This window comes from Dermacentor albipictus, chromosome 7 (genome assembly GCF_038994185.2).
Source record: "Dermacentor albipictus isolate Rhodes 1998 colony chromosome 7, USDA_Dalb.pri_finalv2, whole genome shotgun sequence".
NCBI lineage: Eukaryota > Metazoa > Arthropoda > Arachnida > Ixodida > Ixodidae > Dermacentor > Dermacentor albipictus.
In genome coordinates this window covers 16,432,029-16,455,497 of record NC_091827.1, presented here as the reverse complement: position 1 = coordinate 16,455,497, position 23,469 = coordinate 16,432,029, and the positions used below count along the sequence as shown (strand labels likewise).

The following is a 23,469-nucleotide window of genomic DNA, read 5'->3' as shown; positions in this document are numbered from 1 at the left end:
GCCAGCATGACATATAACATTCTCGACAGGAAAGTAGAGCGCGTATATGTTTCAAGAAAGGAAACGTAAGCAAGGCAGATGACTATTATCGTTGTGGGACAGGTTTATACACCCGATGCATCTGTTTTAAGTGCGTTTTAAGGGGTCATGTTGCAATGGGGTCATTGGTGATCGCTCTGAAAGGTCTGCGCCCTACAGTGCCATATGGACGTAGAATAGGTTGCTGCGACTGATGATGATGCTAATGAGAAACACACAAGTCACCGGTCACCTCATTCTTACGTCACAACATTCGCCGTGCCCGGTTGGCTGACTAATTTTTTTATCACGCGCGGCGCATGCATGCAATGCTGTAAACTGCATCCCTGAAGCATCTAGAGCGGAAAAGTTTGATGTGTGAATTTAAAGCTCGCGTAAATTTGTCACGGTGTTTACGATAGAGTTTTGCAAAAGTTCAACCAGATTGTCTAATATATTATGGGGGCTTTGGCCCTATACTAACATATTAGGGGTATGTTTCAGAGCCGGTGTGTAATATATCAATTCTGTCCGCTTTAGATGTGTTATTAGATACGATTTACATAACTGCTATGTCGTTTTTTTTGTTGTTGTTGTTGTTGCTGAGTTACAGGGTTGTTAACTTTATAAAGTTTCGCTTTATGAGATTTTGCAGTGTTAAACGATTTTTGTAAAAACATCAATGGCCGAAATAAAAATTCGCTTCACGCGGTCACTAGATTTTTAGCTTTTCTTTTAAATGCAACAAACCTCATCAACATCGGTGCAGTAGCGGCCGAGAAAAATGATTTCTCCATTACCATGTACGAGTATGTTTTGAGGCAACAACAACAACATGTACGAGTATTTAGATAGCAGCCCCCAAGCTTAAGAGGTAGCTTAAAGCCTCTATTTTTGTCATGCTGCGACAGCAGGTGATCCAACAGGGGCGCTGTTACTTCTCCCGTTTTTGGTCCCTTACACAGCAGGCGTTGGCACACGACTCGTTCAGTTAATCCAAGGTGGATGAACCATTTATCCGGTGTATCTGGCGGTCTGTTTAGTCCACCTGTACGCAATTTCACCATAGAGTGTATAGCTAGCAAGTATTGTATAACACAATTTCATCCTCTCTTGTTGCGATACGATCCTCACTTGTGCTACACACCTACCCCCTTCCTCAGTGTCATCGGTCTTAATGAAAGTAACTAATAAATTATTACAAACGCTTATTGTGCCAAACGTCCAGCCTTCGCCGAAACATAAGATTACAACAATAATTACGAAGACACGACCACAGAACTCTTTATTGCCACCTTCTCAGCTGAGAAATAACTGTCTTTTTGTGCACCCAAAACAAGCAACCGTTAAACAGGCGAGAAAAAAAAGAGATACAATCGAGCAAGCCAAATGCCGCGCACCACAGGTGGCAAGCTTAGGTATGTATGTACGCGTCACGTCATTCAACCACCTCCTCCGTCAATGGGAGGAGCAGCGACAGCGGTGCTTGGAGCCTCCGAGCCGTGGAGCTTCACGGCGTAGCAGGTCCTCTCGACTTCGAGCACGTTCTGGAGCAGCGCCCACGTCCTGTGGCCCGAGTCGCGACTTCGCCACGTGCCCTGGACGGCCACGAAGCCGCACGAAACGAACGCGGTGTACAGGTCCCGCAGAAAGCGGCATATCGCGCCCGGTTCCTCCAGGTCTCCTCGTCCCAGGGCGCCGACGGAGATGCGTCTCAGTTCCCCCGCCATGTCGGCGACGCCGTACAGGTACTCCATGGGCGCGATCTCCAGCGAAAAGTGTGTGTCGCCTTCGGGAGGCCCATCGGGCGACGCTGTAGGTTCACTGCGGGCGGCCATGTCGCTCTCCGGTTCCTGTTTCGGACGAAAGGGAGATGATTACACAAGTAGGGGAGCAGTCAGAGTAGCCGCAGGGATGGGGGAGGGAGGATAGGGGGCTTACGTCGGGTTCACGAGGCGCTCGGTCGTCTGCAATGCGGCTACGTCGGACTGCGTAACGAGCAGTGCAGACGATGCAGACGATCGCGAGCGAAACGTCTGCATCGTGATATCATGGCAACACATATACCTTTTCAGAAACACGGCCTCCCACTGCTCGGGGGCGGTGGGCCCGGGAGACAGCAAGAGCCGCAGGAGCCTCAGCTGGACTAAGGGCGCCTCCCGCACAAGCAGAAAGACACCTGCTTGTCCTTTTTTTTTATTAATGCCTTTCCTCCTCCTTCTCCTCTTCAGAAACAAAACTGACATTGGTAGTAGAAACGCTATTAAAGTTCGCTCTGAGGGTCGCCGGTGTGCTCTTCTAAAGGGTTTCGAAGTCTTAGCCTACAGTTAAAAAAAATAATGATGAAAAGTTGCAAATATAAATACAACTTTAAAGAACTAAATGACCCCGCCGTGGTTGCTCAGTGGCTATGGTGTTGGGCTGCTGAGCACGAGGTCGCGGGATCGAATCCCGGCCACGGCGGCCGCATTTCGATGGGGGCGAAATGCGAAAACACCCGTGTGCTTAGATTTAGGTGCACGTTAAAGAACCCCAGGTGGTCAAAATTTCCGGAGTCCTCCACTACAGCGTGCCTCATAATCAGAAAGTGGTTTTGGCACGTAAAACCCCAAATATAAATATATAACTAAATGCGATCAGTAATAACGTAGAGCCCTCCGCTACGGCGTCCTTTGATTTAGCCTGTGTAAATGCACAGCAGTTAATACCGAAGCACAGGGTCGAGAGACAGACGTGAACAGACAATGTGGCGACATTGCAACGAACGTGGTCTAGTTATCTCATGGTGAGAATGCGCTGGCAGCAGCAATCGCTTATGCCATAGTGCATTTATTTATTTATTTATTTATTTATTTATTTATTTATTTATTTATTTATTTATTTATTTATTTATTTCACGGTCATCAAGGACAATGACGCAACGCAACATCATTACCTGGTAATACGTTCACGGAGAAGCAAAAACTTCCTGATCATGTTAAATGGCGTCCGCAGTAGAGTGCCATACTAGAGAGATAGAAAGAAGAGATTACCTCAGCTTGCATCTCAAAGACCAGGGCCTTGTTAATCTCATCCAAGGTTACCAAACGACCATCTTTCAGGTAGTGAAAGAATGACACCACTCTCACGTACTCTTGAAGACCTGCGTGTTTGAGAAGTAAAGTCACGACTCACCCAGAGAGCAAGGGACCTTCGAAAAGAGAAACTCGCAATAAAATACCACCACAAAACATGCCTGCCGCTTCGGAATAAAGTGCCTTATTGAAAGTTTCAAAGTTGAGCAAGAAATAGTGTAAAATGCGGTGGACATGGGGACATACCGCTGAATTGACCCAACACACACACACACACACACACACACACACACACACACACACACACACACACACACACACACACACACACACACACACACACACACACACACACACATATATATATATATATATATATATATAGTGTACCTTCACGTTTTGGTAGCACCGCTTAACACTAGAATCCTGGATTATACGCATGCTTGTATCCGACTTCCAAATTAATCTGTACGGTAAAGCTGCCTTCTTAGCAATACGTGTCTTTGTGCGGTGAAGCCCGCTTCGAGTTTGTGATCACTTCATGATATGCAACGACTTGCACGGCCAGACGAGGGGTGGTCGATGATTGTTGTTGTTGTTGTTGTTGTTGTTGTTGTACACAAATGTATGTACCATCAGCATAAATTGAATCGCCAACAGGTGAAAGTCACACTTTCGTCCGAAAGGCGAAGTTTTAACAGCGATAGCAAAGTATTAGACAACCGTGTGAAGCGAGCTTTGCATTTTGTCGGCAGCCTAAACTACTGTAAACATTTGCCTACTAATCAAATTATCAAGCACGATACCATGCGGGCACAGAAAGCACGAACAGATGTCACTCGATGGCCGTGGACACTCGCTGTCACAACGCCGGCGTGATGAAAAGCGGCAGCAGCGGCGAGAGAACGTTTCGCGCTGCCTATCGCTCAACGCGCCTCCGAAGCCTGAGATTACGCGACCTCCGACACCATAAGCACTCGTAAACACAGAGCACAAGAAGGTACCAGCCATCTCGGCTCGGTCCAACCTTTGCACCGGCCGCAGATTACCTTCAAGATAGGGCGCACGAAGCTGTATCAAAGCCACCTAGAAATTTTTCTAGGTGGCTTTGGCTGTATACGCGCAGCCAGGGCGGGGCTAGAGGAAGCGATGCGCGCTCACCTCCCCCCTCCCCCACCTCCGCGCACACTTAACGCGCGAGAAGACGGCGTGCATCAAGCCGGTTCATGCTCCCGCGCTTTCCCTCGCACCCTCGGTGCACGGGCGCGATCTTAACGCACATGGACTTTGTACGGTACCTCATGGCGAGGTTTACGACGACATCAGAAATTCGCCTGGAGTGTTCCTACGAGTGCTTTGGCAATAAATGTAATCAGAACACTTGTTAGACGTAACATGGCAATTATACGGCGGGCACTCTCCCGATATCTGCTTTTTAGCAATGTGTAGCTCTAAATGTGCGTTTTGTGGCCTGAATCTTGTCACTGTTACAAACACGGGCGAACGTGAAGACACAACAACGCACACTGGACGCTTTCGGTTAGTTAACGTTTCAATTTATGCTGATAATATGCCGCCTGCAACACAGAATGCTGTAAATGGCGAGCATCGTAATTTCTTGCCAGTCTGAGCTCTTGGTTGTTTTTCTTTTTGTACTCTGCCTTCTGGCTTTCAACCTAAGAAAGGGCTACACTCTTAAAACTGCAAGCATGGAGGTTTTGCCAGCACGGAAATTATGGTTATTGCACGAATTTGCCTAAAATTTGTTATTCTGCCTTCTAACGACTTAGTGGCTTTGTAAGTTGGTCATTTTCCACAGCAAAATGGTGTTATAAAGGTAACAATTAAAATTTGCAATGATTATACATGTGCGCAGAGATTATCTGCCTTGCTCTCTTTAGAAAAGTATGAGTGCAGTGATGAAGTAAATAACGTCGCGGGAACGCTTGAAGCTACAATCCCGCAGATTAGGCAAACTAATTAAAAAATTCAATAATGAGGTTTTACGTGCCAGAACCACGATCTGATTATGAGGCACGCCGTAGTGGGGGACTCCGAAAATTTGGACCAGCTGAAGTTCTTTAACATGCACCTAAATCTAAGTACGCGGGTGTTTTCGGATTTCGCCGCCATTGGAATGCGGCCCCCGTGGCCGGGATACGATCCCGCGACCTCGTGCTTAGACAAATCGATGCACTACTACGCTATTTTTTTAACTATATTCGTCATTACCATGGTACAGCTGCATTCCCGAGGCGCCGGAGTTCCCTCTTGTAATTCAGATAGGAAACTTAATGACGCCGATGTCGAAAGGCGGTGGCCTGGAACCATGACGTCATGAAATTGAGCGAGCATAATTGGCCGGCGCATGTGTACAAAATTCCTTTTTGAAATTGAACAGCAGGGCATTTAATTGTCGCTACACAAATGCTTATGTTTTCACCGACTATATCATCATTAGCAGCAGCCTGGTTACGCCCACTGCAGGGCAAAGGCTTTTCCCATACTTCTCCAACTACTCCGATCATGTACTAATGGTGGCCATGTTGTCCCCGCAAACTTCTTAATCCCATCCGCCCACCTAATTTTCTGCCGCCCCCTGCTACGCTTCCCTTCCCTTGGAATCCAGTCCCTAACCCTTAATGACCAACGGTTATCTTCTCTCCTCATTACATGTCCTGGCCATGCCCATTTCTTTTTCTTGATTTCAACTAAGATGTCATTAACTTGCGTTTGTTCCCTCACCCAATCTGATCTTTTCTTAGCCCTTAACGTGACACCCATCATTCTTCTTTCCATAGCTCGTTGGGTCGTCCCTTTTTCGTAAGCCTCCAGGTTTCTGCCCCGTACGTGAGTACGTGAGTACCGACTATATAAGGTCGGTCACGTGCACTTACCCACTGTGATGGACCGCAGGTACATGTAGTAGTCCTGCCCCTTCAAGTCGGCACCCATCTCGCGGAGTGCCGAATCGTTCAACTCGCACAGCCTGCGGCGGGCCTCCGCTAGAACCTCGTCCCGTTTGTCGTTGCTATAAATAGAAGGTGAAGGAGCTGGAAAATGCGAGCCAGGGTCTGGACGCTCACATTTCGTCATGGTGCCGAATCACGCGATGTTGGCGTTCTTAGCCAATCACAGAGGCCGTAGCAGCCCATCGGGCCAATCAGAAGTGACAAGATGAGGAATTCGACAAATGTGGCGGAATTTGAACATTCAGAATAAGAACCCTGTTTGATTAGGAAGCATGGAGGAAGGAAAAATATAGAAGGGAGCATTACGTAACGCAGCCAGCCTTGGCAAGCGAACGCTCCGTGAAGCCCATTCACTTGCACAGTGGTGGCCCAGCACGTGACCTATTGCGTCGAAATCACGGAGCAAGAATCTATATTTGCTCAGATGTTTGGTTCCCAATAGCCATACCAGTAGTTCTTATTTGGTGCGCGCTTGTTTAGCTGCCCTGCCGTGGCTCTGCCTGCAGAGCGGAAGCATTAAAACCAACCACGCAGTTTGACGTGCGATCACGTGCTGGGCCGACAAATTTGGCTTCAATCGCGTTTCGGTATGCTCCCTCCTATTATTTCCTTCCACCATGTTAGGAAGCGGTGATGAGTATATGTGCGTACCTGATCACATACGGGCTGATCACTTTTACACTTTACAGAATTTTATTTTTCAAATCGCTTGTGGCAGATAGCATCTTCCTTCTTCTTGAGCTGGATTGTTACGACACATGTTGTAGTTTAGTAATTGTAGCCGGCGAGCTTGCAAGACGTGTAGTTACTTGAAATGAGTTTCCACATATTATTTCCCAGTGTGTGGGACGAAATACACGGGCGTTCCACTTACCTTTGCACTTCAATGGATGAAAGAGCGTTTTGTTAAAAAGTAAGTGGGACAACAGTTCAGTTTTACGGCGAGTTTTGTGGCTCATATCTCCGAACTGCTGTCATTCTGGAAATTCATTCTATTTGGATACGCCTTGCAAACTCACCGGCTACAAGTATTTATTTGCAATATGTGCCATGAAGCAATTCAGTTAATTAGTGCATATTTCATAATTATTTGATTATGTTTTTCACTTCCTCGTGCAAGTATTGTCCGCCTCTCTGAATAATTCAGCTCAATGACTAGAATTATGTTATCTGCAAAAGGCTATTTTTAAAATTACGTAAAACTTAAAAATGGTCCCCCCGTATAGCACTTTGCAACAGCCACAGCGCGCAGTTGTTCTTTTCACGACACGACAGAGGATGAGCCTTTCTTGATTTTGAAAATTTGACTGTACAATCTTGTTGTAGACGTGTGGGTGTTGTGTGTGTGGGTGTTCTTTAGAACAGCAAATTCCACCGATATCAGTGGAACACAGATATGTGGCTTAATGTGGCTAATGTGGCTAATAATCACCGTCCTCTCAAATTTCTTTCTTTTTGTCAAAAGATGCAAGTAGAGCTTTGAGAGCGTGCCTTCGTCAGTCTACCAGTCGCTGGCGTAAAGTTATGTCTCACTGACTGAAAAAGAAAACGAAAAGATGTTTTGGCGTCTATATACCCATCCAAGATCAGTATGCAAATATGGGACATATTTCCAAGTTGGTTTTTGTTGCCTACTGGCATGCATTCTGAACGTGAAAGACATTTCTTAAAATTTATATATCGCGGTTGGATGCCAAAAGCTGCAACTCCACGTACACGGAGGAACTGACAGTCTCCTTATGTTTGCTACGTTAAAAATTGCACTTTAGATTGCCTAAACGCAGATATTAATATGGAACTACGTGTATTATGTATATTGCCATGTTGCTGCTACATCGTGGATTTTAATGCAATCTCAGTGAGTTCAAAACACATTTCAGGGTTGCTTAATTCCTACGTCTGTGCCACTTCACAGAAGCCTGCATCAATTCAATATCAAATTTATCGAAAGCTGAAAACCAGCTCCGTGTAGTTCTAGATGCACTGGACTTCATATATCCAGAATGAATATTTTGAATAATCTATCCCGAGTGAACTTTGGAAAAATAAATTGTAGGCAATGTGCAATATATTGTATAGGGATCTTAGGAGCTTATACATACGGGCACCTCTTTCACATTGAGCATTGTTAGGAAAAAGAAACAGCTTAGGTTCAACTCAGTACTGGTCACGGTGATTTGGCATAGAGCGCATGGAAACTTGCGTTATTTATGTTAAGGGCATTTTCACGGGCACGGTATAATAGACTGAGTAACTGCGGATTTCAGGTATAGCCGCTGAGAAGACGTTCTGTTTGTCCGACTTCCGACGTCATACCAGTTCGACTCGGCGTACGTTTCGTCAAACGACGTGAGTCTACCTAATTAAAGCACTTCCATCTACGCGTCAACGTCGGCGAAAACGTCTATGGAGGAGCTTTCTACCGACCTCGCCGCGCGATTCAGCAAAGTAACGATGCGTCTGCTTTCGGTGGTGACGTCACGTCCCAGTCTCGCCAGACGCTCTGAGCGATCGTAGCGGTCGTCCAGCTCAGCCTGAAAAGTTCGGAACATCTTGACGACCGGCAGAGACTCGTTGGAGCCGGAATGGCGTCTCCCCTCGGGCGGTTCCCGCGGAGTGTTCCGCGAAAACCGTCTGCCCCTGTCGCGGCCTGCAACCGTGCAGGTATCACGTGTAAGGGCTCGGAAATTGAACCGAATGTTTATTCTGTCGCTGGCTGTGTGATGACAGCACATGCAAGTTCCGTGTACATTTGAGCCTATACTTATATACACGCGTCGAGCAGACGAGGGGTGATATCCAATGTAAGCCGCTTCAAAACATCACAAAAGGCTGTGAATGTGCACCGGAAGAATCAGGGAAATTGAGAATTAGTAGGATACAATGAAGTGCCAACTAGCTGTTTGGGCATGTTGGTATGACATGACTGAAGCTGTTAGTGCATAAAAAGACGAGGACGAGAAGTAGACATGAAACAGGTCAATTAAGCAAACCTTAACGAAAATAGTGTTTTCTTTAACTGGAATGAAGAATTAATTAGTAAATTGGATATAAGTAGGTGAAGAAGACTAGGCCAGAAGTTAGCACCGCTAACTTTCTAAATATGCAATAGCATCATTAGATTGCGCCATCTTGACCGATTTGAGATACAGCAGTAGCTGTTTACCCAACCACTTTCTTGGGTATTCGCGCCTGTGTACCAAATCTGGCAATGTTGGCCCGCGTCACTCAGAAGGCACCGCGCACCACCCAGTCTTGGAGGTTACGGTTCCCTGGAATAACTTCATCATTACGTCGTCCAAGGAGATAAATTTCTATAAAAGGGATGCGATTAGATATGTCATATCTTTTAAAACGAAAGTGTTCTCTGCCGAGCTTCAGCAAAAATCTGCCCCATGTACAGTTCAAGCAATCACGCCGATTTGCTGTCGTTACCGCTAGATTGCGCTACATTACCGTTTCGTGTAGGGTGCCTCGATGCACGCCCGCGCTCCGTTGTTTCGTGCAGTTACCGTTTCGTACGATTAAAGGCTAGGTGGCGCGCGTCGCCGCCGCCCGATTCAAAGGGTTGAGCCACAATCATCCATCCATCCATCCATCCATCGTGACCCTGCCCTCCCCTTTTTCTTTCTTTCTTTATTGCCAAGCCGCTGTAAATGCGGCGACCCGTTACAAAGGGACAGGCACACGTCATCATCATCATCAGTGCAGAGTTACTTTGGTAGCATATACAGCAATTGGGCGCGTTAAGTTAGCGCGCTCCGAACTCCAAAGGAGCACGCTCGAGTGCGCTCGAGTGCGACGCCTTCGGAGCTTAACTTAACGGCCATTTTCGCCGACTGTTTTCGGGTGCACGAACGTGCCGTCTGGCGAATGTTATGTTGCTTCCGCATCCGCTATTGCACTTCGCGCGCTTCTCGAAAATGGCCCCGCCGACCGTACTTCTGCAGCCCTTGTTTAGACGATGAAGAGGTAGAAGAACTTGACGCGCGGCGACGCAGGCAGCAGCAGCAGCTTATGATGCGATGCAAGCTCAAAGCGCGCCAACACGTTGCCGATCTCGCCTGACAGCAGCTTCAGACGCCCGGCAGCGCGGCGGCGAGAGGAACGAGTGGGCAAGGAGAACCGACTTGCATTGGTGGAAAGAGTAGGAAAGACGTCATTTTTCCGGAAGCCGTAGCAGGTGCGCGCTCTCGTGCACCGTTTCCAGGATGGTGCGCGTAGAGCGCGCTCCGCAATCACGCACCGGAAGTCGCTTTTTAGCCGTTAAGCTTAAAAGAGCGCGCTCTGCTGGCTAGAGCGCGCTCGAGCGCCTTAACTTAACGCGCCCATTACCTCTTAGTTTTGTGAGGCGGTAGGAGCTGAAAGGGGGACGGTCGGAGTAGGTAGGAAGGCACGGAAGGGGGAATGGAGGGGTCAACCGCGGAAAGGTGTGGAGTCGGGAGGAACGGTGAAAAGGGAGGGAGGAGGGAAACGGCTCACCGGCCTCGCCAAGGTCGCTCGCTTTTCACCTTATCCTCAAAGATGCCGTTTAATAAATGCGTGCTCGCCGAACGCGCATCGGTTCACCTTTGCATCATGTGCACGGGCGCGCGATGCCGCCGTAGTGGGTGAGTAAAAGCTTTATTGAAAATAAATACAATAAGGCACGATGGACGATGGTTGGGGCCCCTATTCCAGAGCCCCACTGGCATGGGCGGCTCGCTGGGCTTGTTCCAGAAGAGCCAATTGGCTCTCGCGACCCTCGTCCGCAAGCCATGCCTCCCTCTGCCTATTCCTCGTTAGTGGACGTTGGTGTATTATGGGGCTGTCTACGGACCGCCGGAGCTTTGCGTCAACGGCGGCACGGGCATTTGCAGCAATCATCGCGCAACAAGCCAAGCGTCACATACCTGCGCAGCCTACGCAAGCAACACTGGCGTCGCGTACTTGCTATCGCCGTTATTGCTTCGTCCTTCGAGCGAAACTGTAGTTAATCAAAAGAATGTACACATTTGTGAACTTCTAATTGTGAATGTGCAACAAAGCTGCCACTGCTTCTTGGAATACACGTTTAACTTTCGTGTTATGACCTATTCATCTGCAAGAAAGACCAACCATTTTTTTTTAAATTCAGTCCTTGCGGCTGTTTTAGTTGAGGTGAACGCGCGGTTGTAGTACAGAGCTAGCGCAGTCTAGTGTTCAGCGGAACACGCGCGCTACGTTTACGAGATATATACACTGTTTCACATATATCACTGAATTGTGCAGTTGTGGCCTATCTTTTTCACTTAAAGATTTTGTGAAAGCCTGCCGCAAACATCCGAAACTTACTCATAGTTAAATAAAGAATGGCTACGGCGTAGTTTCGTTAACCAATTAATTAAGGTACGGCAAAACCTCGTTCCCCTAATACGTGGCAACAAGAATTGACTTCAAGAAAGGCCCCGACACTACCCCTGTAAACATCCGGGGCTCCGCGATGTGACCAAACAAGTGGCACTATGTTGGCGGCAAATTAAGTAATGCTATTATATATACGCATACCAAAGAAAATTTTAAGGCACGAGCATCAACCACTTGCCTCCATTTTTGCGGCCTTTGTAAGTTGGCTTGCTCTGTCCGCTCATGCGTCACCGAGTTGATAAAAGACGTACGCGTGGCAAGGAACAAAGGCAAACGCGTTGCCGACGGTTCTACCAGAAAATGGCATTAATGGCGGGGCTTTGGTGAGATGATGATGATCATCATGATCATCATCAACAATCGCATGCACCCACTACGGGTTAGCATAAAGAAGCAGTGCCACCGGGCGGCCAGTGGAAACGAGTGCTTCGAGGAGATGTGCGAACACAAAGATATGCCAACTGAACAAGAACAATTGAGAAGCAAAAAAATATAAAGTGATATAAAACATTGAGATCACGAACCGCTGTGGTAGAGAACTTGAAGTATATATAATCAAGCGAAGAGCGGGCGTTACGCATATACTTCGTCTTCCAACCACAGTTTGGTTAAGTAAATAGAATAAAGAAAAAGAAGGAGCATGTATGAACACAGTAGACAAAAGCGAAACATGTCGCAGCCAAGGTAAAGCATTAAATAAAATGCTTGGCTCTGCTATCGCAAACACCAGAGTCCAGTGGAGCTGGGGGAAGGCCAGTAAAGTAGTGCCGAACCGCACACAAGACACACGAGGGCCGGCAACGTGGCCCTACGGCGTCCGCGATTCGCGTGACCAACGCCGTAGTAGACGCCGCGGTTGCCTCCACTCTGTACGGAGCGTCGGGCGAGGAGGACATCGAGGCACCCTAGTAGCCGTTGAAGAACGCCCCTCCTCCCTCGCCTGATACCTCTGCCCAAAGCTAAAGCCCCTGCATCTACGCGCCACCGCCGGCCAAGCTAAGTACCGCCAACCTACCCTCCTCCTCCACGCTCCTCTCCTCTCACGAAGAGAGCGGCGGTGGCGCGTAGATGCAGGGGCTTTACCCAAAGCCACCGATGGCTTTGCCTCGCGCGCCACAGTAGAGGGCGCGCATCCTGCCCGCGTTCCTCTCTCGCGTGCGCGCCGCTCCTTCTCCCCCGCTAGGCCATATATGGCTAGGCTCCACCCACCCTCGTCGTGTCGCTGCGCTGCGCGAGGCTATGTTTACACTCTGCTTTCACTCTCTCTCAGCTCTCCCTCCTCCAGCTAGCTGCGAACGTCGTGAAACCTGGCGAGCTTGTAATAGTTTCACTGAAAAAAAAAAAAAATCGAAAAAGACTTTGCTAATGGCAAGACTCATGAATTCAGCCAGCTTAGCTTAACATATTTCTTAGTGGAGCCTTTAAAGAGCCTCGAACACTTTTCCAGCCACTGTCTGACCTAATTTCGGCTCTTCATTTAGTGCATTAAAGTCCAGAACCTTTAAACCCTACAAATATACTTGCAAGCCTCCAAGCGCCATAAATATTTTCGGTTTCATTTCTACTGTGTCGTGATGTGAGGACGCAGTATGTGGTCACCTGGGAGCAGAACCCCCCCCCCCCCCTCCATGGCGATATATCGACACTCGCTCCGGCTCACTCGCTCGTCTGCTATGCTGCATCGGCCATCACACGGATGTAGCAGCAAAGCAGGCGAGTGAGTGAGCTGCAGCAAGTGTCAATATCTCGAAATGCCCTGCTCACACGTGACAAATTTTTGCGTCATGACGTCACGACACAGTGACCTCGTGGGAAACGAATCCGAAATTGACCTCAGAAAAGCTATTATAATGAAATGTTTAGTGCACGCCGATAGTTGCTAGTATCTTTTCTAGAGTTTAGAGCTCTAGTAGATTTGTTTAATGCAAGCACATCGAGTCGAAAATGTTACATCAGTTATTCCTTTAAGCATGTACCAGTCACTGGTGCACTCAGCTGCCACATGCGAGGTTTTCACGCTCACTGAAACCGCTGTGTGCTCAATTCACTATTCATCCGTACTCAAAGCACGACATATACGTGGGTATATCAAATGATTAATTCATTCAGTTTCCCGACGGCAGCTACCTCCAGGACTTACCCGCCAGAACTACAAGGTGCACTGCAGTCTGCAGACAAGGAATCACAACTATGGGCCGTCCAGCAGGCCCGGGGTGCGCTCGAGAAGCACAAGCCTCATGACCCACTACAAACGGGCTCAACTGGGCTAGTGCAGAGTAGGGCATAACCCCGGGTCGACGCTTGGCCAGCGTCACGACACGTTAAATCGTCGTTTGCCGGCACTTCATTAAAGTTATTCCTATCCTATCCTATATGTCAGACTTAACAGGTTTTTAAATCACCTTTAGCAAGTGGCACAATGTCACCACGTGGGCTGGACTAGATTGATGCCCCGTACATGTGGCGGCACTATCGTGTCAAAAAAGAGAAAAGAAAGAAAGAAAAAAAAGACAACTTCCCTTCGCTGTGTGTTCAGTCGGAAAGCAAGTTCAATGCACATGACCGAGTCCCCAAAAGGCACTTTTCATTCTTTTTTTGAAATGACAGACAGTAACGTGTCAACATAGTCGTTCATTAACAAACATATGCAGCACAAGAGTGGCAGTTTTGCCTGCAGGGCGAAACAGCGACAGCAATAACAAGGTTTAGAGTTGTGCTCCAGCTCCTTGGACTGTGTTCTAACTATGGGTGGGACCAACAGGTTGGCGCAACACATCATGCTAGGCAACTGTTGCTGTGCACCACAAACAGCACCTTGACAGATATACCAGGCGTCGATGAGGAGCGCTACAGCAGCGTCGCACTTGGATGGTGGATGGTTCGTTAGCGCCCATTGAAAGGATTCGATAGCTTAATGTTTCGTTCGTTCCTCTCAAACCAGACTATGCATGTGATGGTGCGCACAATGGACTTCATCATTTTTGTAGTCAAACGCACTGTGCTTTCTCGGGAGACCTTCTAATACGTTTCTAACACTCCGTGCATGTACTGTCAATAGCGCAACAGCAGTATGCCACGATGTGAATGCACCTTGAGCGTACATATAATTGGCAATAAAAGCACAGAGCAATATACTTTATTACCGTCCAACACTCGAATGGCAGTGTCTTGCACGAACAACAAAGAAAAAGAAACATACAAAGTGTCGCTGCACAATATGTGTGGATTTTTTTGGGTCAACCACAGTCTGGAGATTCTTTCTCGGGTAATGGAGCACTGAACATGTCCGCAAGCATGTGACTGGGCATCTCCGAGCCACGGACCTTGATGGTGTAGCAGGCGTTCTCAACTTTGCGAACGCTCTGGAAGAGCGTCCACACCTTGCGGTTCATCTCTCGACCAGCGGTGTTCCCGAAGCCAAGGAAACCCGTGTACACGTCACGGAGGAAACGGCACAGCACGAACGGTTCCTCCAGGTTACCCTGGCCGACCGCGTTGATGCACTTGCGCATCAGTTCGCCCGTCAGATCAGCCACGCCCAGCATGTAGTCCATTGGTGTGATTTCCAGAGAAAACTTGCCGGGTGGCGTCTGTGACGCGGGCTCATCGGCCATCTCGCTCTCGGCTGCCTGCGTGAATGAAAATATTTATTCTGAACTTTGAGCGAACGACTCATTTTTGTTCGACTCAGTCTGCTAACACCTCAAGGGTTTGCAGGCTTGAAGGCCTCTAAGCAAATTAACAGAGGCTGAATGCAGCTTTTCTCCCATGCATGGTTACTGCTGAAGATGTCACAAGTATGTTGCCTACTACAAAACTCGCTAAAAGTGGTGGGAAGGGGGGGTGGGGGTCTACTCCAGGGCTGCTGTGTATGACGGGGCCATGAGAGCCCTATGTTGAAAGCAATCTGCAATGCGGACTGTCTAGCTGCACCGAGGGCCGAAAGCTGTGTGTGTGCTATAGCACCTATATGATTGCGCGTCACCCGTGCTCACAAAGTGAAACGTCACAATAACTTTTTTACTACTGCGGAAACCACACGCCTCTTTCGACACATGATGTGAGGCAAACAGTGACAACATTGCAGACTGGATGCTAGAAGGAACACCATCGTCAGTGTCACCCAGTGCCAAACCATCTGAAGTGGGCACACTAATTGGGGAGGCCCCCACAGAGGAACGACACCTACAGCTTCTTGCAGCCTCTCATTATCGTAACGTCGTGAAGCTTCGGAGCCAGCCTGCCAGACAAACTGGAATTCCAGAGCACATGCGCATTAGGCCAGTATGGACAAGCGCTTCTGCTCCCAAAGAAAGGTACTTCATTTTCATTATTAAATTGACCTGCAAAGAATTAGGAGGAGTGTACAGCTATGCATACAAGTACCTACCTCTGCCTGTTCAACATACACCAGGGCCTTGTGAATCTCATCCAAGTTGACCAGGTGGCCGTCTTTGATGTAGTGAAAGTAGGTCACTGCTTCGACGTACTCCTGAATACCTGCATGCAGGTAATGAACAATTACAGCACCCATTACATGCACGACATCTAAGCAATCCTGTTCCTCTTTCATTGATGCATTCTGTAAAATAGGATATTTAGAGGCTTTGTAAACTAAAACTAGTCTACATGCTTCGCTTCACCAAAAGTCAGCAGCACTGCAAAACCTATGGGGTCAAGTCAGTCAACAAGAAAAGAGCGCCCGAAGAAGGGCTTGTTCAATATCCAGTGTCAATCAAATTAGCATGCGATGCTCGCTTGAAGGAAGGATTAACCAAGAATTGGCGGCTGGTGACAACTGGAATTTATGCCTGCCAGATGCCACAAATCTATTACTCAAGGAAATATATATATGGTCTTTGGAAACTGGCATAATAGGAGGAAGTTCTTGCTCAGGGTGAATGCCGATGCCGCCCATTCAAGTGCATGTGAAATGCCTAAAAGCTTTTAGGAGACACCCCCGGGACCAACTTAAATGAAATTTGTTGCATTTGTGAGAGAAGGCTAAATTCTATTGACTACAGGAAGCAGAATTTTCATTTAAGGGTTGGATTCGTTAACAAAAGTTGATGAAAATTGGTAACACAAAAATAAGTTGATGCACAAAATTTACATATCTGCAACTACGCACCAAGAACAGACACCATAGTTCTGTAGACTGCATCAGTTATGGAATCTAAAATGGACAAACTTTACATCCCTTTCAGGCCGCAATTATTTCTGTTGATTTAAAATGTAATTTCACCATATTCCTTAAATTTTCAGAACTATAGAAAGCATACAGCTGTAGAATATAATAACAATATTTGATTCTCTAATGAGTTTTGTCAGGGTTACAGAATGTGGACTCCATATGAAAACTCACAGCAAGAACATCAGATATGAGAACATCAACTATATTATGTCTAGAAGGCTTGAAAAGCAACTGTCCAGCCAAGTGAAAGTTATCTCTGGTGCAATCCATTGTGTAAAAAAACGAAAGAAGTGAACCCGCTGCATAAAATGACATACTCACAAAATGCAAACATACCCCACCGTCTCGTGCACTTTCCCACTTGTTTTATACTAAAACATATTGCACATTTTATTCACGCTTGCAGCACAATTCCAATCAGAAGAGTTTGAGATGTATGCAACACATTTTAAATATGATTACTTTCATTAATGCTTTTGCTGTTGATGCCCAACCTTGTTGCACACCGTGCCTTAAAGGGATATATTAACTTACAGTTTAGGTGGATTTATTGCAATGTTTACAAGGGTTTTGTAGAGGTGCTACTGAGATAATAATGGTATATTTTAGAGTAATGCATATTACAGCCATTCTGTCTGGTTATGATATAGATTTATTGGGTGCAGATAACAGTATTGTGATGTGATAACATTTTTCATTGCTTAAACAAAGATTTGTAAACATGATAATCTTGTTCTCCAAAAGTTAGAGATTTTCAACAATTTTTAATTAGGAATTGATGGCAAAAATAAAAACTTTACTTCCTACAGTCACAAGATTTTAACACTTTTTTCATGCAACAAATTTCATCAAATTTGGTGCAGTGCTTGCCAAGAAAAAAGATCTCTCTGTTGCCATGCATTTAGATAGGAGCTCCTGGGCTACAGCTTCCTCTTAAGAGGAAGCTTTAGCTCGGGTGCTCCTATCTAAATGCATGTAAAAGGACAATCAGTTTTTTTCGGCAACTACTGCACCAAATTTGGCGAGGTCTGTTGCCTTTAAAAGAAAAAGTTAAAATCTAGTGACTGTTGGTTTTGAATTCTCGATTTAAGTTGTCAATGTTTTATTAAAAAATGACAAAAACATTTTCAGACAATGAACCTATCAAATTTACAACTCTGTAACTCAGCAATGAAAAATGATATTGCATCTAATAGTATGTCTAAAGAGGACAAAATTGATATGTTACACATGAATCTCAAGAAATTTAGTAATATCGAAATACAGCTTTTGCAGAACCCTTGTAAACAATGTAAAAAATTCATGTAAGATGTAAAATGACATATCAAATTTGTCCACTTTCAATTATCTAATGGATGCTGTTCACAGAGCCACAATATCTGTTCTTGATGCAGAGCTATGAATTTGTAAACATTGTGCTTCTATTTTTTTTCAAACTTTCGCATTTTTGAAAATTATTGCAATAAGATTCATGCCCTATACCGAAATTTTGCTTCCAACAGTCACTAGAATTTAAATTTCTCTCTCAAATGCAACAAATTTCATTAAAATCGGTCCAGGGGTTATCTCACAAAAACGTTTTTTGCATTTTACATGTATTTGAATAAGCCGCGTCAGAGTTGGGCCTGAGCTAAAGCTTCCTCTTAAGAATCAACACCAAAAAGACCAAAACACTGCTGTTTCGTGAAAAAAAATATGACATTGTGCTAGGTTCTTCTACTATTCGAGTTGCCACCTCTGCTAAAACAGGCATGTCTTAATCATGACATGTCCTGCAAGACGCATACCAATTTCATTGCTGGCTAGCTGTCGCAGGTTATTGGTCACGTGTACAATCCTATAACTTTTGCTTGGCACCGAGATTTTCATCTATAACAGCCTGCGTGTCGCTCACCTTCCTTGTTAGGTCACTACCTCTTCTACAAATACTAACCCTTCGTTTGTTTCACAGAAAAAATACGCCCACTTTATCTGTGGCATGAGCTTTCATTACCCATTGCAACCACACCTTGAAAAACTTGACACTGTGAATTTCCTTGCATTCTTTCCCTCTCTCTTGACACTCTGAAATTCACAGCTATCTTTAATTATCGGTTAGCTCTTGCCAATACAAAGGAACTAAAACAAAAAAATGTTTCTATCTACTCCTGCAAATTTTGAGAGATGCAACACCCATCACCTGAAGCAATGGCATGTTCCCCATACCTGTATAAATTATGGACAGCAAATGATCTGTCACATATTCCCTGGCTTGCTGAAGGTGCATAAAATCTAAACTCTTTATGAATGCACTCCTCCAGTGTAACATTTACATGCTGGAGTGATTCATAATACAGCCTTCCTATGATACCTTCTCCTTGATCATGTGAACCCAATTTATGTCAAATTTATTTATTGTGTTAGAAGAATACTCTGTTAATTAGTTCTGCTGACAATGTCATGACAATGTTCATGTTTGTTTTGTTTTCATATAATCGCCTTCAGATACAGCTATCTCAATCTTTTTCCGTTTGCTGCTGTTGCTGCAGATGAGTCAGTTTCCGCTACCTTTCACTTTGCATTGGATGCAGCCATTTTCACATGTCTAGGCCATTCGGACTAATCAAGTAACCGTTTTCGGTGACTTATATTCAAATGTCATGGAATGTCGTGTTCTGACGCCATGTACTTTGTTTTGGAAGATAAAGTTTGTGACTGATTGATAAAGGAAGAGGATATGTTTCAAACATCCACATTGTCCAGTGCCACTTCTGGACACAGTATTTGCCCTCTTCATCTGGCATGACTCAAAAGCAAATGTCGTCACCTGGGGCAATAGGGAATATGCGAAATACTGGAAGTAGGCTTTTGCATACCATTTGGTCGCCACAGACAAGATGGACGACTTTCCGCTCACAGCATCATTGGGCTGTAAGTAGGCTTGCAAACAGCAAGGACGTAGCAAGGAAGAGATTGTGGCAAGAACAGCTTCGCCACCTCGTGCCCTCCCGCTTTCATTGTTCCCACTTTTAGGGTCACGTCGGCCATGTTGTGTGGGTCAAACTAGGTGTGTGAGGAAGTGCCACATTCATAACTTAACATAACTCTTACCGATGGGCAAGAAACGAGGATTTTGTTGGCGGGAGGTACGGCACTTTCAATTTGTCTCGGGAAGGCAAACTGTTCGCTGGGGAAACGACAACAGCGCAGTGCACTTGAACCATCGCCAGACAGATGGCACCGCTGTTCCTTCCTCTGAGAAAACTTGAATTTAATGTGTGGCACTTCCACGTAGGAAGCAGAGCACTCCCAATTTACTTCAGGTGAGGCAGGCAACCACTGCAGCTATCTAAATGTTATCGAACAAAACACGCTGTGATATGCTACTTCTGTATGCATCTGAGTGGGAACAGGCCGGTGTAAATTTAGACAAAACACGCTGTGATATGCTACTTCTGCATGTAATCTGAGTGGGAACAGGCTGGTGTACTTAAATTTACGGGCACGAGCAAAAACTGTACGCCCATCAGGTTGCAGTCACTATGGGCTGGGATGCAAACCCACGACCTTGTGCCTGGCCGCAGAACACTACAGCAGCAGATGGAGCCGCAATGGTGCACCTCCAAGGTAAACTGCTTGTGCATAAATCGTGAGGAGTGTTGTTCACCTCACATGATAAAGCAGGGGCGAAAATGGTGCAGGCAAATTGAGCATGTATGGCGCATATACCTGGGGAAAATGCCCTCAGGTACAAATAGTAGCTCTGTCCTCGCAGCTCCATTGCAATCTCTCTCAGTGTAAACATGCTGAGCTCACAGAGCTTCTGGTCAGCTTCAGCGAGTATCTTGTCCTTTTGATCGTCTCTGTAAAAGAAAAATGCGGAAAAACAAAATCTTTTTGGGCCAGATGTACGGAAACATGCTCTCTCACACATACCAGGTGGTTGATCTTTTTATAGCATAAAGAATTTTTTAAAATTCCGTATATAATACCTGAACTGGATTGCTCAACGAAGCAGACATGACTTGTGCAATAAATCAATATGCATAATTAACTAACTAGTTTTAACTGATTACTTTACAGCACATATTATTATTGACTGAGCAAGTTTTCATAGCATATCCCTTTGGATTGAATTCTGAGAATCCTACTGGTTTCAAGACATTCTCTGTCAAAGTTGCAGCAAAAATGCACTGCTGTTCTACGTACATTTTTTAACCATTTTCAACCAAAGTGCCACCACTTCTTTCACACCGAAAACTGGTGTGACTGTGTTTCAGCAAAGGGGGCAAGTTCATCCACCAATACATAGCTTGGGTCTTTGGTGACATGGTGAAATTTGAGTTATCTGGTGCCTCAGATGTGTGGGTCAGGATCAAACCTTCCAAAGGCCTGTACCTCAACAACATATAACATGTACAAAAGATTAACAACAGCCCCAACTCACCATCCAAGAACTGAGAAGCAGCAAACTGTTTACAGATCACAGTGACATTTTTTATGACTCTGCAGTTGTAGATTTTGCCTGCTTCAAAGACACATATAAATAAACTTGCTCTAAACGGGCATCCCTCTAGTGTCCTTTTACAATCAGTAGACTTCCAAGCATACGGCCGACACTGACAAGTAAAAGTTCAGTTTACTTCCCACAGAAAATTCCATAACTTCTTTTTTGCAAAGTTTAGTAACTTTCTTTACCAAGCATTCATAAAATCTTAGAATAATTCTGCATTCATAAACTTTATGGAAATTTTTAGCAAGCTGGCAGGTATGCTTCTGTATCCTGGCATTTTCGTGATGTTAAAAGTCTGCTTGCACAGAGGACAGTGCCAGATTTCTTTTTAAACTACATTAAGAAACTCTACAATATCTGGTGAGTTTGCTCGACTTCTTCACAGTAGCTATATTGTGGCAGAATTTCACTGTCGCAAAGAGCAAACCAGTTAGGAGGCTGCTGAACAATAAAGATATGCTCCACCTAACTGACTGCGGCAACTGCATTTCAGGAACAAAAATACATGGCAGCATACCCATCAACAAGTTCTTAATAATCTTATGGGAGTGATGACCGATGCAATGGCAAGCATTTTGCCACGGAGCGCACCTGCAAAAGTAGCAATGATAGGTGCATGCTTGCCGAGCATCCTGCACTAGGACATCCCATATAGCTCGACGTAGCCCTTACTGCGTATCTGCTCCCAACACAAACAGAAACGCATGCTTTTGGGCAAGTGCCATGCCACTTTCATCTGCTGTATTTCACTGTTGTCTTCTGTGGATATGGCGTGTGTAATCTGATTACAGTAAGTGGTTCTAGCGATAGACAAGCTGATAAGCAGCAAGGGCTATGTCAGGCTGAACAGCTTAGCAGACTACGTCTGAAAAGAACATTCCGTAAGCACACACCTACCCTTCCTAGTTTCATAGCTGCTGCCATGGTGTTGTTGTGTTATATGGGTATGACACGGCGAACTTTTGATCACGATCGGTTCCTTTGCGCAAGCTGCGCGAAGGGGCCAATGCGATCGAAAGTGGTCGTGTGACACCGGTATTGGACGCTCTTGTGATAAAATGTGACACTCGCCAAATACTTGGGGGAGCCGTAAATCACATACACTCCGAAGCGTGCTTAAAGACGTGTCCGCCTGTTTATGAGCCATCACAGAGCAACAGGTTTATCTGTCTCTCATTCCTCAAAATATTTAATCCATGAGAGCAAACTTTTGGAGGCAAACTACTGAAGCACCAGCTTTGATCGAAGGGCTTTACATCACAAACTCTGCAGAAAGTGTTTGATGATACAACACGTGGGCTTCGTGGTGGCAATACTAACTTCATTATGCGATGAAGAAGGAAGATGATGCGCTTGCTCTCGATGGTCACATCGCGGCCCAGTTTCACGAGTCGCTCGTAACGGTCATAGCGATCGTCCAGCTCCACTTGGAAAGCCCTGAACATCTTGACGACTGGCAGGGACTCGTCCACGTCGGACTGACGTTTATCTTCGGGCTTTCGCTGCTTGTTACGCGAGGACCAATGACCTCCCCTGTCATGACCCCTGTCATGTCCTGCAAAAAGACGGGCGGCACTCAGGGTTTCTTCGCATATCTATAAGAACTACAAGTTGGGCTCAAACTAGCACATTCTTTTCCTCGCCGGGAAGCACTGACTGCTATTTCAAAGCCACAACCGAGTCTTTTCCTCGGCGATTTCTTTAGACTTTGCCTATCGATAGCAAGATTAATTCTGTAGGTAACATTATACATTGATACCGCAAATAACCGTGAGTTGAAGGCGAAATGATATGTTCTTGACTGCAAGTCCGCAAGCGAATACAAGCTTAGAGCGCGTTCTTCGTGCCTCATGCCAGCGGTTGAACGCTTCAACACTACGACCCAAGTCGACACATTCTGCAGTCAGCCGAAAATAACAGGACGCATGTCGCCTAGCGACAAGATAAGTTGGGACAGCTAACTGAGGTATCCGATGCCTGTTTCTCTTCAGCAAATATGTGATCTTTTGCGAACAGTAGTTCAACGTATCGAGTGAACGCGCGAGTCGTGAACGCCGAATGAAACAGCAAAGACGGACGCGTCAACAATTTCTTTCTCTTTGTCGGACACCGTTAGCGAGAACAAGCAGCCGGTGCACTTGCCTCTATTGTAATGACCCTTATCGTGAGTCCTGCCTTCTCCTGTCATAATTCAATTCAATGGGCAGTTCTGTCCTACAAACGTTAAACTACGCGTGCACAATCCCACAACACGACTACCGTCTTGTCAAAGCGGTAGCGGTGACGTCAAAACAAATGAAGGATTTTATTGTGCTATTCTGACGGGTGGCATGC

The 23,469-nt window shown here is 45.9% G+C and overlaps 2 protein-coding genes across 4 annotated transcripts; both read right to left on the bottom strand.

Moving 5' to 3' along the window:
• Positions 1-1,290: 1,290 nt before the first annotated feature.
• Positions 1,291-11,761, bottom strand: LOC135914346 (translin-associated protein X-like). Of its 2 annotated transcripts, none has more exons than XM_065447145.2 (5): positions 11,628-11,761; positions 8,492-8,714; positions 5,990-6,123; positions 3,051-3,160; positions 1,291-1,871 (listed from the first exon to the last, which is right to left on the bottom strand). In XM_065447145.2, the coding sequence occupies exons 1-5, from the start codon at positions 11,671-11,673 to the stop codon at positions 1,461-1,463; spliced, it is 924 nt and encodes a 307-aa protein (XP_065303217.2). In that variant the 5' UTR covers positions 11,674-11,761; the 3' UTR covers positions 1,291-1,460. The 2 variants fall into 2 exon arrangements, with proteins under 2 accessions (XP_065303217.2, XP_065303219.2); XM_065447147.2 differs by having other exon boundaries at positions 11,591-11,689.
• A 2,795-nt stretch (positions 11,762-14,556) lies between these two features.
• On the bottom strand, positions 14,557-23,435 carry LOC135914399 (translin-associated protein X-like). 2 transcript variants are annotated; one of them, XM_065447234.2, is made up of 5 exons: positions 23,278-23,435; positions 22,456-22,690; positions 20,352-20,485; positions 15,840-15,949; positions 14,557-15,078 (listed from the first exon to the last, which is right to left on the bottom strand). In XM_065447234.2, the coding sequence occupies exons 1-5, from the start codon at positions 23,321-23,323 to the stop codon at positions 14,686-14,688; spliced, it is 918 nt and encodes a 305-aa protein (XP_065303306.2). In that variant the 5' UTR covers positions 23,324-23,435; the 3' UTR covers positions 14,557-14,685. The 2 variants fall into 2 exon arrangements, with proteins under 2 accessions (XP_065303306.2, XP_070377801.1); XM_070521700.1 differs by lacking the exon at positions 23,278-23,435 and adding an exon at positions 22,983-23,188.
• Between the last annotated feature and the right edge of the window lie 34 nt (positions 23,436-23,469).

Bases quoted from the DNA above. Each gene is read 5' to 3' on its own strand.
- LOC135914399 (XM_065447234.2), bottom strand. From the start codon at position 23,323: ATGACAGGAGAAGGCAGGACTCACGATAAGGGTCATTACAATAGAG. The intron at 22,691-23,277 runs GCAAGTGCACCG...GTCTTTTTGCAG, and splicing joins TAAGGGTCATTACAATAGAG to GACATGACAGGGGTCATGAC. The intron at 15,079-15,839 runs GTAGGTACTTGT...TCATTCACGCAG, and splicing joins TGTATGTTGAACAGGCAGAG to GCAGCCGAGAGCGAGATGGC.
- LOC135914346 (XM_065447145.2), bottom strand. From the start codon at position 11,673: ATGAGCGGACAGAGCAAGCCAACTTACAAAGGCCGCAAAAATGGAG. The intron at 3,161-5,989 runs GTAAGTGCACGT...TCAAACACGCAG, and splicing joins CCTGCGGTCCATCACAGTGG to GTCTTCAAGAGTACGTGAGA. The intron at 1,872-3,050 runs GTAATCTCTTCT...CGTCCGAAACAG, and splicing joins TCTTTGAGATGCAAGCTGAG to GAACCGGAGAGCGACATGGC.